Source organism: Lepisma saccharinum, chromosome 1 (assembly GCF_977018435.1).
Source record: "Lepisma saccharinum chromosome 1, izLepSacc3.1, whole genome shotgun sequence".
Taxonomy (NCBI): Eukaryota; Metazoa; Arthropoda; class Insecta; order Zygentoma; family Lepismatidae; genus Lepisma; species Lepisma saccharinum.
In genome coordinates this window covers 139882064-139897786 of record NC_139229.1, presented here as the reverse complement: position 1 = coordinate 139897786, position 15723 = coordinate 139882064, and the positions used below count along the sequence as shown (strand labels likewise).

The 15723-nt window shown below is 38.5% G+C and overlaps 1 protein-coding gene across 1 annotated transcript in view; it reads left to right on the top strand.

Moving 5' to 3' along the window:
• Positions 1-3858, top strand: part of LOC145986125 (sodium channel protein Nach-like) — a 37036-nt gene extending 33178 nt beyond the window's left edge. Inside the window, exon 10 of the mRNA XM_083120209.1 lies at positions 3545-3858. Within this exon, the coding sequence (XP_082976335.1) occupies positions 3545-3858 (314 nt within the window). The remainder of the gene's footprint in view (positions 1-3544) is intronic.
• Positions 3859-15723: the final 11865 nt, after the last annotated feature.

Sequence of the window (15723 nt, the reverse complement as noted above, 5' to 3'; positions counted from 1 at the left end):
TCAGGCTAGACTTAGGTGGTTAAATAACTCTGATGATACAAATCTAAACAATTATAATAGAATAAAGCGAGAAGTTAACCGCACGTATAGAAGTGAAAAAAGAGATTATTTGAAAAGCAAAATTAACGAAATTGAAACAAACAGCAAAAATAAAAATATCAGAGATTTATATAAAGGTGTAAATGAGTTTAGAAAGGGGTGGCAACCTAAAGTAAACTTGATAAAAGATAAAGACGGTGATTTTCTAGCTGACCCAAGCGATATTCTAAATAGATGGAAGAACTACTTTAATGACATTTTAAATGTCCATGTAGGAGATAAATCAGAAGTAAATGAAGTCCACACAGCAGAACCTTTAGTTCCAGAACCTAACTTGACTGAAGTTAAAGATGCTATTAAAAGGCTAAAGAATAACAAAGCACCTGGCACTGATTTAATACCAGATGAGTTAATTAAATATGGTGGAAATTCATTAATATGTCAAATTCATAAATTAATTTGTTTAATATGGAATAAAGAAGAAATCCCTCAACAGTGGAAAGAATCCATAATTGTTCCTGTGTTTAGAAAAGGTGATAAAATGAACTGAAATAATTACCGTGGAATTTCTCTACTCTCAACAACATATAAAATATTATCTAACATTCTTTTAACAAGACTAACCCCATATTCTAATGAAATTATAGGTGATTATCAATGTGGATTTAAACGTAACAGATCAACTACAGATCAAATTTTTCACATCAGACAGACACTTGAAAAAAAGTGAGAATATAATCAGAATGTCCATCAGCTATTCATTGATTTAAAAAAAGCATATGATTCGGTCAAAAGAGATAAATTATATAATATATTAGTAGAGTTTGGAATACCTAAGAAGCTTGTTAGTATGATAAAAATATGCACCAGTGAAACAGAAAGTAAAATTCGTGTGGGTATTAATATGTCTGACAAATTTACAATTCATGATGGGTTAAAACAAGAAAAGGCATTATCTCCATTGCTCTTTAATTTTGCCTTAGAATATGCTGTTAGGAAGGTAAAAGAAACTAAAGAAGGACTAAAATTAAATAGTGTGACTCAGTTGTTAGCATATGCAGATGATGTAGACTTACTGGGGGATGATGTGAATACAATTAAGAATAATGCTAAAATATTTTTCAAAACTGCTAAAGAGATAGGTTTGGAAGTTAACAAAGAGAAAACTAAATATATGCTTACAGGCCGAAACCAAGTGTTAGGTACTAATCAAAATCTAATTTTTGATAACAACTCGTTTGAACCAGTTTCCAAATTCAAATACTTAGGAGTAATATTAACAAATGAAAATTATATTAAAGAGGAAATAAAAAGTAGGCTTAATTCAGGAAATGCATGTTACTTCTCTCTTCATAAACTTTTGTCTTCTCGTTTAATATCTAAGAAACTAAAAGTTAAAATATACAAAACCGTAATTTTGTCTGTAGTATTATATGGATGTGAAACTTGGTCCCTTACATTGAAAGAGGAACATAAATTGAGAGTATTTGAAAATAAGATCCTTAGGAAAATCTTTGGACCTAAAAGGGATGAGGAGACAGGTGAGTGGAGAAGGTTACATAATTTAGAACTACATAATTTGTATTCATGTCCAGATATTATTAGAATAATTAAATCAAGAAGACTTAGGTGGGCAGGCCATGTGGCACGAATGGGAGAGGAAAGAGGAGTTTACAGGATTCTTGTTGGGAAACCTGATGGTAAGAGACCTGTAGGAAGGCCAAGACGAAAATGGAGGGACAACGTTGAGATGGACCTAAGGGAAATCGGTAGGGATGGAAAAGAGTATATAGAACTTGCTCAAGATAGGGAAAGATGGAAGGCCTGTGTTGCTGCAGACATGAACCTTCGGGTTTAAGAAGGCTAGGGAGTTAGTTAGTTTAAATAAAACGATAATTAAAACGATATTTTGTTTCAACTTACCCACATAGTGGAACAGCAGTGGTCTATTCGGTAAGGAGACTGACTGCCACGCGGAGGACCTGTGTTCGTTTCCCGAGGTGGGTGATCTCAGGTGGAACTTTCTCAGACTATATCCTTACATAAGGCGGTTCTGTGGTCCGCACAGCCTCGAATAAAATTGGGTGCCTGGAGTCAACCCTGGGAAGTAATGGCGACCGGAAGTTGGTTATGACCATATCACCTACACAATGTCCTACCTCCTCACCAATCCTATGAACTGCCATGGTTTGTTACAATTTGCATGGAATGCTTTGTCTTGGCTTACCCCACATAGTTTGTCAATCATTTCCAGGTGTGGGTACATTAACACTTTTCGCAAGTCTTCAATCATTTGCCCATAATTCTCTCTCACACCCTCCCTATCTCTCTCATTGCGTATTCAACTAAAATTTCTGCTATTCTGTTTTTCAATAGAGGGGACTATATCAGTAATCGCAATAATATTTTACTCTCGTTATTTATACATGCTTGAGACGTTATAGGTAAAAAAAAAGTATGTCAACCGTTCCTGTCCATTCTATATTATGATGTAAATCATGCTCATTGGCTATTTCCTTTAAAACTATTGGTAACCAACCAATGAACACGTAAAGTTCTGCTTAGTACCTATAGAGCAACCCTAACCTGTCTTTTGATGAGCTACAGACACATTTTTACATCCATTATGAGCGGCTGTAATTGATCTTTCGTAATTGCGATCTTCGCCCTACTTCTTGCTAATTCCGGCGTTTCGAATCGCAGCACAGGAGAGAAGAATTAAACGGAAACAATCTTGAGTAACGCGGAAGAAATTGGAAATCGATATGAAGACACAATCACATCCTTCATTATGGGATATAATGGTTCACCTGTGATTGTGTTGAGATAAAGCACATGAACAGGAAAAGCTCCCCCTTGCACACGCAATAAAGGTATGTGGGTGGCGTAGAGGTAGGGCTTCACATATTCAGGAGCTCGGTCATTTGTGGAAGAGATGTGATCAGCGCCACGTTCCGGTCATCTTTACCCCACAGGGTTGCCCTCGGGTACCAGTTTCATTAGAAGCTAGGTGAACCCTGTGGGGTTCAGTTTGTACAGTGCTTTGGCATTGACCCAAGCCACGCGGCTTGCTGGGGAGTTTCAGAACGATATGTGAATGTAATTTTAAAATTTTCAAGGTAGTCGATCCATTTTCATAGTAATGAATGGGCAAAATGTCACACGCTTCTCTCTCAGTGTAATGTAAAGTAAGATACATCTGTTCTGCCAAGAGGAATATGGAACGACAATATTACGATGAACTCTAAGGTTATTGGTAAGGATGGTTAAAGAGTGAATTGCTTATGCGCAGGATAAGGACAGAAGGAAGACTTATGTTGCACCGACGATAATACCACTTTCAGTCATGTTTATGCATGACAGTAATACCACTCTCAGTCATGTTTTTGCATGACCGTAATACTCCTCTCAGTCATGTTTGTGCATGACAGTAATACCACTCTCAGTACTTCATATTTTATTCCAGTTTCTCGACATGATACTTACCAAGTCCTTTTTCTTTTAGTCGATTTGGGAAGCGCGGCTGGACTCTTCCTCGGTTGCAGTGTACTTAGCATCCTGGAGTTGATCTATTTCTTCACCCTGAGATTGTGGTTCGAGTCCAAGAGGAGGCGAAAAGTGCGGCAAGACTCTGAGGATCCTCCCGACAGCGTCAACATCGAAGTGTGGCGAACGGTGCACAATCGACGGCGACAGCTGAGCGAGCGCTACAGGGAACGCCTGATGCCTCTCTACGGACGACTAACCTACACCCCCGCCATCACCAAGCCCACCCCTTTCCTCAAAGGGACATATTACTATGATGGCAGTGGGAAGTAGGCATGTGCAGTTCTCACCGGTTTCAGTGTGTCTTATCACTAAGTAGTGTAATGTTTTTATGTACTGTATGAATATAGTAGTGCATCCTTTTAATCATTTAATGTACTTATTTGTACAGGTAACATCCTAGCATTTGCATGGCGTGGTGAGCCCAATACCCTTTTAAATATGCCACTGTGCATATAGTTATTGTATATATGCAGGATATCGCCCTGCAACACGGACAAACTTTCACAGTTTGTAGACGATATCAAGATAACCAACTTTTCTTAGTAAAGTTTTGCTCGTTACAGCATCATTTCGACAATATGAACCCTTGAAAAACTGTATTTTATATCCATATGTATGCAACCTCGAGGTAGGAGACACAGATTCACTGTTGCCTCTCTGTCATACCGGGTGGTCCAAAAGTCCCGGAACGGCCACATATCGTGAGAAATACACATTGAATCGGAAAACGAAAAAATACGTGTATAATAAGTGAAAGAAAGCTATTCAATGATATCACACTTGATTCCCCCCCCCCACCCCCTGGCGGTGATAATAAGTGATCGTAGACCTCCCCTTTCCATATATTCTATTGAAAGGTGTTGACGTGCAGATTCCGAATCTGCAATCGCTTTCACTCTAGCTCAGTTAGGGGCAGATCGTCCCTTTGAAATTTTTTTGGGTGTTATGAATAGCCATATCTCCGTTCCTAATTGAGCTAGGAGGATGGTTGATTACTCGTTGGACTAGGAATGAAGTCCTCTTTCCGATTCTACAATACAAAATGGGGTTTCCGTTTAAAATTTCACAGTTGCCCCCCGCTCCATCCCCAGGGAGCGGGGGTGGGGAATCAAGTGTGATATCATTGAATAGCTTTCATTCACTTCTTAAACACGTATTTTTTCGTGTTCCGATTCGATGTGTATTTCTCACGATATGTGACCGTTCCGGGACTTTTGGACCACCGTATATATTTTCCATTGCACGATATAGAAACATTATTATGACAGCAGAGACGCGGGCAGGATGAAGTTGCAGGGATTAACCCCTCCTCTTAAATCTTAAATCTACTGTATATGTTGCATATCTTATTGGGTGATTCCACACCATATCAAACAGATGCTAACCTCTAACCTCTCTCTCGGATTTGGACCATTTCTGGTGAGTGGATGTGGATCCTATTTTTATGAAGCACTGTAGAAAAGTTTTCAATGATATCACATTTGTCTGAAATTAGGGATTTTTTAAATATCGCTTATTTACAAAACAAGGTATTTATCTCGTAGAAGGAATCAACCTAGAAATGTTGATTGATTGATTTGGTTTACTTAAATTTGCTTTTATGCCACTTGTGGCTAATCGCGAAATGAGGATGAGTAATGTTATGATCAAATTGATGAAGAGACACTCAGAAAGAACGCCCATGCCGGGATTAGAACATGGACGCCCTGGCAACCTAGAAAGGGGAAACTGATCTTGTTTTAGAGATAAAGTGCCCATAATCGACATTATTTGTCCCAATGACTATTTCAAACACATTTTAACGAAGTGTCCGACGATTAAATTTCAAAGTTGAACAACACAATACACCGCTAATATATTTTGCTCATTTTCGTCTACTTTGATTTTCCATATGTCTTCTACGTCTTATTAAAATTTGGTTGTGTCTTTTTGACACATATAGGAGAAAATATATTTTGAAATTTACATGTGGAGTGTCCGGCGGTTTGCAATTGTAAGTTGACCGGGTTGGGATTTGTGTCATTCATTCTGAAATGCGGTTTTCTGTTGGATGACAATTTACAAATAACGTCCTAGTGAGTACAACACAACTTGACCCACTTAACCCCACCGTCTGTGGCCTCTTTCCGGGAAACAACCAGGAACAAACAAATTGAATTTGTACGAGAGTTTTTTTTGTTTAAATGTAAAACCATATTCAACAATGATTTACCACACCTTCCGAATACCCTCCATTTTTACAAACGCTTCAGTAATTTACCAATACACCCTCTAACAACCCCTGAAAGTTTTTAACGACACTTCTACAATTTAATCTCCTAATGTAATTATTTATGGTCATTTTTCATTGCAACTGCAGCTTTTCACCCCTCTGGAAACATTATGACACCAGTAGAATGGAAGTGTTTAATAAACGAATTCCTTTTCTGACAAGGTTTTGTGTAAATTATCAAGTAGGATCCTAGGTATGAAAGGAGAGACTATTCAGATTTTCCATTCTAGGGGTATAATAATGTTTCATAAAACTTCATGTACAATCAGCAGCAAAGATAACAGTAGGCAAATTTCAATCACTATTGCGTTCTTTTTCTTTCTTTTTTCTGTGTGCTTTTAAGCAAAGGAATTGTACTTATGTCGGTGCAGAGCTGCTCATTCGTGATTTTCAATACATACGGAAACAGAATGATTGAACATAATGATGGACAATTTGCTTAGTTTGGCTGCACGAAATATATTGTGACAATATAGCCTGGACGTTATCAACTCTAGTCGAAATACACAGAGCATATCAGTTCCGCCCTAGAGACGCTAAATTTTAAACATCCACCTCCCACGTCTTGGGTTGGTCCTCTAATCTTTCCCAATATTTATCACCTTTCAGCTCCCACACCCTGGCAGCAATCCAAGCCCTGGTTGCTTCTTCCTAAACAGGGGAATCTCGCCCACGCAAGTGCTCTGTAATCCATCGTAGGACTTAACGGACAATGCATATTGTCGCTATCTTGGACAGAAGCCTATGTTTATATACGGAATAGTGGCAACGACGATCGAAACGAACCATCTCGTGTAGAGATGCTACCTAGACAAGACTAGTCTCAGTCTTGCATCCAAGTTCTATACGAGACCAAGGTAACACTGAAAATTGAGACAAGAACGAGACCAGCCTCTCCAGGCAGGACCGAGAACGAGACAGGCCTTTGTGAAAGAGATGGGAGATTTTGGTAATAAATTTTGAAAATTTCACAAACCGAAATTGTTTATCGTAATTGCCAAGTTAACACATTCAGTGGCAACTCTGAACCTGTGCAGTGGTTGCGCTCATTCCTTGCATCCATTTTACATTACGTGTATATTTTATTACATGAATAAAACTTTTCTTCAATTAATTTTGAAAAATAAAAAGATGTACGGTTTCGAGGGTTAGTAGCGTAGAAACGTGGTGGGAAGAATTTTTTAAATTTTATTTTAAGTACACTTTGTGTATATGAAAGCGAATCGAGACCGGACCTACAGTTTAGAGTGGGCTTCGATGGTTCCACCGGGTATAGAACTTGGAACACCTTGATTAGAAGGCGACGACGTTATCACTACACCATCGGGAAGGCTCTTTAAGAAATGTTGTTTGTCATAAAGACCTCTAGACGCTATGAAAATTATATTTCAATACATTTTGAGACTCAAGACGAGACAGGGAACGAGAACGAGGCGAGTGTTTATATATCGTGAAAATACCATTTAATCAAACCATCCTTCATTCTCATCGTCGCGTTTAACCCAAGAGGTAGAAAAGCGGCGCAAAATAGCCGTTGTATACAGAAAGATAGAACAACATTGTAATTAAAAGTAAAGTCACCAATTTTCATTTTTATTATAAAATCGACTGAATTATGATTTGTACATGACGTGTATATTTTATTACATAACTTGAACTTCTACAGATGATTTCTTCAAATAACTTGAAAGAGACAATGATGTGCTGTTTCGTATTTATGATAACCATATTTCCGATAGAGTACTGCGTCATGTGATAAAATATAGTACCCACGTTTGAATAATCGAGTTTGCAATTTAACATTTCTACTTCCATACAACAAGTTGTACAGAATAAAGATAAGTTATTTGTTATCGCTGTGTATCTTCTCCTCTTTCGATTGGCGCTGGTTTTAAGTTTCTACGTCTAATAGCAATAATGTTTACTGGCCGCCACATTTAAATGCAATACGGCGGTCGACTTTAGAGCATGAAATTATCAATTCGACAAATCATGTGATTTCCATTTATCGATGGGCACTGTTCAGATTTGTTTTCCTGGCACCACAGATGCGTCTTACGAGAATTATTCCGAAAGATTGAAAATTCTGGACAAAAAAATTATATTTTCTTTAATTTTACTGCGATAACACGCGTTATTTATTTGTTCGTCATAGAAGTTACAGCAACAGCGAGTTAAGCATAAGATTTCGTTTGATTGGATTCCAAGGCTACGAATTATTAGCGGGAAATAAATATTTATTCCGTGTGAAACCGTGTGTCATGAAGCATTAATATTCACAACTCAAACGTATATCGCCGAAGCTCAATAATTTTGCTCTGCATACGATCTTTGGGAAAAATAAAACAGGAACAGTGTGAACATTTGTTTATTTTACTGTTGGAGGTAAGCTTCACATTTACAATCTAAACGTGGCAGAGACATGAGGAACAAGAAAAACAAATGTTGCCAGAACAGCTGCTGCTGGGAAAATAATCAATGTTGTTACAATATCGCTCAACAGCTGTGCATGCACGAAATTCGGATATTTTCTGACATTTAAAACAATTGTTTAAACTGTATCTATGCAAAGGATTTACGAAGGACTGTGAAGGTTATGAGTTATTTAACATCAAAATGACCGAAAAAACATTAAAAATATTCCTTTCTTGTTTGCTGAGCCCGGCTATAAGAAATGCCTTATGACTTGAGCTTCAACGATCAACCCAGACGCGGCATAGCTACAATGTAAAATTAATTTTTCGCTTATGTTCTCGACATGGTGCTCGGCTACAAAAGAATAATCAAAATTAAAGTTTTATGCACTTTCTCGAAATTACTACGTAACCGTTTTCAAAACTACAAAATTCTCAATTTTTCGTTGACAGAATATGTGTGGTGTTCTTTTCTCTACAAAGCATTAGACCGAGCTCTCTATCAGTCATACATAGAAAAATATCGCAGATGAATTAAACACTATCCTGTAATTTGAGTTTGAAACTTTACAAATAGTTATAGTCATATGTTAGGAACGCTACAGGTAGCAGCATATTGTGGAAATTTAGTGCAAATCGGAGATGTAAGTAACTCGCCTGTCGAAATAGCACGGAATGGCATTTAGAAAAGTCCCTGAATCTTCTAAGCACCTTGAGATATGTATATGCTTACTTCTCATATATATCGCCTCTACCAAGCCATAAAAGAGTTGTATGTCAATTTTATTAATTGTTCAGGGGAGAATGTTAGTTTCGGAGTTACGTCGACATTCATGGGCAGTGTTTTCGTAATCGGTAAGATTTAAGATACGCAACTTTGTCTCGACAGGGTCATAGCTGGAAGCAACCCTGGGCGATAAAAGTGGATGGAGTGTGGTGCTGATTACATACCTCCACAATGATCAAGATCTTGAATGTGTGGGACCCTACCTCTACATCCGCGCCTACGTGCGTGCATGCTACGTTGCAATGCACAAGGGTTATCTTTACTTTTACACACACAGTGTCGCAGTACAATACTGACGGACTTCTTAAACGTGTAGACATCAAGACGAATATGTATCATTGTGTTCGTTAATGCCTCCTTTAGACGCTACGAGCAATCGAAAAACTGCATGTTGTACCGTGCATGTATGCAGCGCAGATTCACGGTTGCCATGTACACTTATTTTTTCGGGCGGAAAACGACCGATCAAGGCAATGGCCAATGTATGAAGAGTGAAGGCTTCTAAACAAAACGTGTGAAGCCCTTATAAAACAACAAGCATGAAACAGAAAGTGCAACATAATACAGGGACGGTGATAGATGCATGATTTAATAGGGGGTGGGGTTTAAACTCGGCGACATGATCCCGCCGCTGTCTCTGCTTCCATGATATTGTCTCCGTAGCATATTATCGAGCTTGTAGTATGTTATCGGACAGAAAATTTAAATACACTGGCCACCACGTATCTGTGCAGAATAGATACATGTTAGAAACAGCCATTTTTTTGAAGACTTGTGGCTTCGAAGCGATGCCTTAAGGAGCAAGAAGTGGTTTGTCTTGTCCAGGCAGTAACACTTTGTCGCCCGTTCCAAACGATTTCGCACAGAAGCCCTTTTTGCTAAAGGCATGAGCTTCCATGCTCCTGTTCATGATGCTTGAACTATACACGCTGTGAAAGTTTGTCGGTGTTCCTCTGCGACACACACATACCCACACAAACACACACACACACAAACACAAACACACACACACACACCCACACTATTTGTGTATGTGTGTCCTTCATGAGAAAATACCATTCTCAGACCTTCCCAAAATCTTTACCTGGGCACATCTCTCGGTGAAAAATTGGTAGTTTGGCGGAAAGAAAGCACATACCATAATCTTTCTTTTTTTGGTAAAAGAGGCGTGTATAGGAGTGACCTGAGAAGACACACAAAGTCAACCTTATTTGCACGCAGTACACCTATGAAACTGAAATGTTGAGGGCCAACGAGGCTACGGCGCCTAGACCTGCAGCCAGGATAATCCCCTGTAGACTCGTGTTGTGTCGTTCATATGCGTTTGTGATTATCCCTTTCTCCATCTCATCTTATCACCATCCAAATCGTTGCGATTAACCGAAAGTGATAGAAAAGCAACGTAAAATAATCATGTATTGTTTCATAAAATTCTTGTGATTTAAATAGAGCTCGCATTCTTCCATGCAGATCCAACAGAGGTCATAACTTCTATTATATTTCTTTTTACAATCATGTCCTCTTATAATAAAGCAGCGATGACTTCGATTCCCAGTGTAAGTGTAGTTTGGTTACCAAGAAATTCAGTCACGTATACTTTTCGTGCATATGATGGACTCGCACAGATATTGTTCCTAATATTTACCACGCGTAAGTAGTACGTATCTAGATTTGCTGGAGATGTAATAGTACGTAGCATGCTTTCCTCTCAAGAACCGAACGAGCAAGGTTTTTCTGTTGATCTTAATAAAGATGTGTGTTTTTTGAATGCGAATATCACAGTTCTATTTATTTTGAAAGTGGAGTTAGAGCTGTTGGCAGGACATTTTTCCGGTTTTATGCAAAGAAGTTTTGAGTATTTGCTTCTATATTTTTTGATTTGCTTCTCTTTCACGAGGCAGCCATGCATTAGCATCGTCTCGAATAGCCTAGAAAGGTAAAGAACTTACTTCGTTTTTCAGCCATCTTTGGCTAATCCCGAAGATGAGGATGAATGATGATAAGGAAATATATGAAGGGACAATCAAAAACATACACGGATGACACAATTCGAGCCCTACATAGGATTATACTGGCTGAGAGTCCAGACACCACAGCCTCGATAGTCTGCTAAACCCAGTCCAGGGTGTACTACGTGGAAGAGAGGCTGACATTTGTGTGTTGAGAAAGGTAAGAATGTAATAACTAAGGGAGAATTCACACCGAAGCGACAAGCGACACGTATCGCTAGAGTATTTCACCAGTCGAACGCAGGCTTGTGCGGCTTGTCATGTCGCTACGGTGAAACGTTGCTGCTGATTTGCTCGTTTCCAACGACACGTGTCGCCTGTCGCTTGTCGCTACGGTGTGAATTCTCCCTAAGGTATACTGTTTATCTGGCTTCTCATATAAAATCACGCAGTAACCAGTCACATATAGCTTCATCGTCTGCAACCTGCAGCACACAGTAATTGTGTGGGTTGCATACCTTCCAGGTTATTTTATCAGCAAGTGCAGAAAGTATTGGACTTTCAGATAAAATTTTAAGAACTAATAGCTCAGTCAAGTACTTAATGACTAATTAATTTACTTATCTCCCTGTTCGTCTGCCAGCATAAGGAGGGGGGAGAAACCTATCGCAGTCTCAGATATTTAAAGCCTTAATTTTTAAAGATAACATTTGGTTGGTTAAATATCTACCTGCAATTGTGGGAATGAAACATGTAATAGCTGTATGTTTTCCTATCCGTCATAAACAAACAATCGACGGTCGACTGTGGACTTCTATCGGCATATCCCACGAAAATCACAAATATTAAAAAATGACCTTTAATTTCATTCTTCTGTTAGCTCCAGTCATAAATAAGAACCAGACGACACTTATGGACTAGTCAGAATTACTGCAGCAACGGATCTTAGAGACCTACAAACTGCTATGGTAATGAGGTATTTCTTATCGTAATCGGTTTATTTGTCTGTCATTGGATATCATATAACCCATAATCAAATATAATTTATTTTTTATTTGTAAAATTACTGATCATGTCCCGCGTTGCTGGTAAATGCCTTTGTGGGCACAACTCAAATTCTTACTTAAGAGAGCGTTTCCGTTTGGAAGCAGGAGAATGTCAGGAAAACTAATTACACATTTCAGAAAGTCTATTCAAAGAAGTTACTTGCGTGAAATATAACTAAAGAGAAAAATGGTTCAGTGTCCTCTTTGTTCTATTTAGACATGCAAGTGAAGGTGAAGTATTACCTCCCATCTGCTTGTTAACAAATCAGTTGTACTGGAAGTACTCAACTCTTTTGTTTCTTCTCTGGTACAGTATGTAAAATATACACACCTACAAGGGCGTCCACAGAGGGGGACCGGAGTGGCGCTTGCCACCCTGAAATATCTGAGAAAACTTCCTATAATTCGAATGGTGAAATTGTAGTGCGAAAACATGGACTAGGGGTGCAGTTGAACACTGCACATTAAGTGGTCCCTCAGGGCCTCCCTGATGGCGCAGTGGTAACGTTGTTGCCTTGTAATCAAGTGGTCCCAGGTTCGATACCCGGTGGAGGCACATGGCACAGTGGTTCGGATCCCACTTTAAACTGTAGGTCCAGTTCCGATTAGCCTTTCTGTGCATCGAGTGGACTTAAAACAACAATTCAATCAATCAATCAAATTAAGTGGTCTCTGATATTTAAATAGTGGGCTCGTCTGAACTTGGCTACAAGGCAAGGTATTTCCAATTCAATTCTAATTTTATGATTTATAGAATGATAATAATAATAAAAGATATCGTTTTATGACTGAAGGACAAAATATGAAATCTTTCTCTGACGCCCAATACTCGAAGTGGAAATTCCTAGTTGGGGGATGCTTTGCTCAGTTTGGGGATAGGCTGGGAATGCTTTTATGGATTAACATGAAGAAAATACAGTGAGTGGACGGTTGCCTATTCAATTTATCCCGGTGGGTTATGTTTTACTAGAACTTCCTTAACTGTGGAGATAGCATCACTACTTTCCGCCCACTTTAAAGCACTGTTGTCCCCTGAGAAAAATTTCTGCGGGGGCTCTTGCGCACACTTATATATATATATATATATATATATATATATATATATATATATATATATATACATACATATACATATATATACATATACATATAGAGAGAGGGGGGGGGGATTGTTAAAAAATAGAACCCACATAACACTACAGAGAGTGTGACCAATAATGACGGCACAAGTACAGCTCCGTAAGATGAGAAGGATCGCAGCAAACTCACGAACTAAAATTAACAGTCATTTGTTTTCTCCTCTCGCAATCCTTCGCTCGTGCCTGTGAACCCTGTGTCGGCACCTTGATTACCACATGTGCTGTGTTTACTTATACATATTGTTACCCTGGATAAAGATGAAGGCAATGAGCTTTAGACAGGACAGCACATTTGGCAACGCAACTATTCAAGAGGCTGATTCATTCACTCTCCCGCCGCTCCCGTAGATATGAAAACTGGACGACAGCATCAAAGGGTTTTCCCCTTCGTGGTCCAGCTATATCTCTGTTATGTCCTAATATTTATGACATAAACAGAAATAATTATCTCAAGATTGGAACTTCATAATTAATATATTAAAACTTGTAACAAGGTGGATTACATGATTAAAACTTAAACATCCCTAAGACAGATTAACAAGATGTATAATCGTTGCTATGCACAGACTATATACATTGGCCATAACTGCTAGTTCACCATATACAATAATATATTTTATAATATATATCAATCTTCTCCCCTTCCAGAGAAAAACTTATGAGGGGTAAAACACTCTTGTCCTTTTTACTCTCTGAGATTTCCTTCTTCCCATCGAACTACGTCCTAGACCAAAACTATTCCCTTGCTTCGAAGATGAACTGGTTCCTGGATCAATATTAATTCCTCCCTTCGAAGATGAACTGGTTCCTGGACCAAGTCTGCTCGCTTCCTTCGAATATGAGCTACTCTCTTGCTTCGGAGACGATCTCTGAGCATTGTGTTCTTCACTGTCGCTTAGTTCCTCCCGATGCATTTCATTTTTAATTGGAGGATATAAATATGCATGATACGCACTATCGTCATATTCCTTGGGTATTTCTGACTGATTTGAATCTCCTCCTGTTTCATGAAGAATCTTTAAAAATGAATAGTGTACATTTCTGCATCTGCCACTTTCTACATCTCTTACTTTATAAACAGCAAAACTGCATCTTTCAATAATTTCTCCTTTCCGATATATCTTTCTTTCAGGGCAGTAATAATATACTTTACTTCCAATTGAAAATTTCTCACATTCATAATGAACATTTTTAGTGTCATCTTTAATGATTATATTACTTGCAGTGTTGTAACAAAACATTAATGAACTTGGAGATGTTCCAGTTGATGGCAATGAAGTGTTGTTATGCCAGTGTATTACTGTACGCAGTAGTGATTCTACTTCAGTATTTAATTTTCTAACATCCCCTTTTGGAAAATCTCCTATGAGGGTTAGATACCTTTTCACGGTATTGACTGTTCTTTCAGCCAACCCGTTTCCCGAAGGTTTATATGGGCAGGAATGCTTTAGTTCAATGCCCAACCTTTGGCAGAACATCTTAAATTGTTCACTTGCAAAGGGTTGTCCATTATCTGAGACTAACTCTTTTGGAGAACCAAGTATGTAAAATTGGCTTTTTAAATGTCTAATTGCTTCCTGAGCCGTTAAATTAGAACATTGCCAAACATTCAAAAATTTCGTGTGCGCATCAACACACAACAGGAATAAATAACCATTGAAATAGAAATGATCGACATGTACACGTTCCATGGGTTGTGATGTCGGTGTCCATGATGTAAATTGTTGTTTTGCTGGAGCTCTTGCATTCGTCTGACAAGCATCACATTTTGCAACAAAACTTTCAATGTCAGAAGTCATTTTAGGCCACCAAACTAAATCTCTGCAAATCAGTTTTAATCTCACTACGCCACTGTGAAGGCCATGAATTTGAGTCAGAAACTTGCATCGCAGTGTCTCTGGCAATACAATTCTATTTCCCCACATCAACAATCCATCTTCTGTTGACAGTTCCAGACGTTTCTTCCATAAAGCTACTGCTTCCTCATTGATTTGTGGATCAATTCCTCTTGGCCAGCCATTCTTAACGTAAATTGTTATTTTAGACAACAAACTATCGCTTTTTGTATGGTCCTTGATCTCAGATATGCGTAATGGTTGTAACTTTTGTTCTAGATCTGCATACGCTGTCAAAACCAAATCTGATTGCAATTCTTCAGGTAGTGGTAATCTTGACAAAGCATCTGCTATTGGAACCTTCTTAGAATACACTATTTCGTAATTCAGAGATGCCATGAATATTTTCCATCTCTGCCAACGTGCATTGTGTTGCATTGGCACTGGTGTATTCGAATCGAGCAATGATTTCGCAGTCGTTGAATCAGTGTATATTGTAAATTTTTGACCTGCCAGATATAAGTAAAAATGTTTCACAGACGAAACAATGGCTAATGCCTCTCTTTCTCCCTGACAGTAATTCTTCTGAGCAGGTGAAAGTGTAGCTGAAAAACACGCCACTGTTCGATGTTCACCATTTATCTTGTGCCCTAATCGTCCTCCAACACCGTAGCAAGAACTATCCGTTTCTAG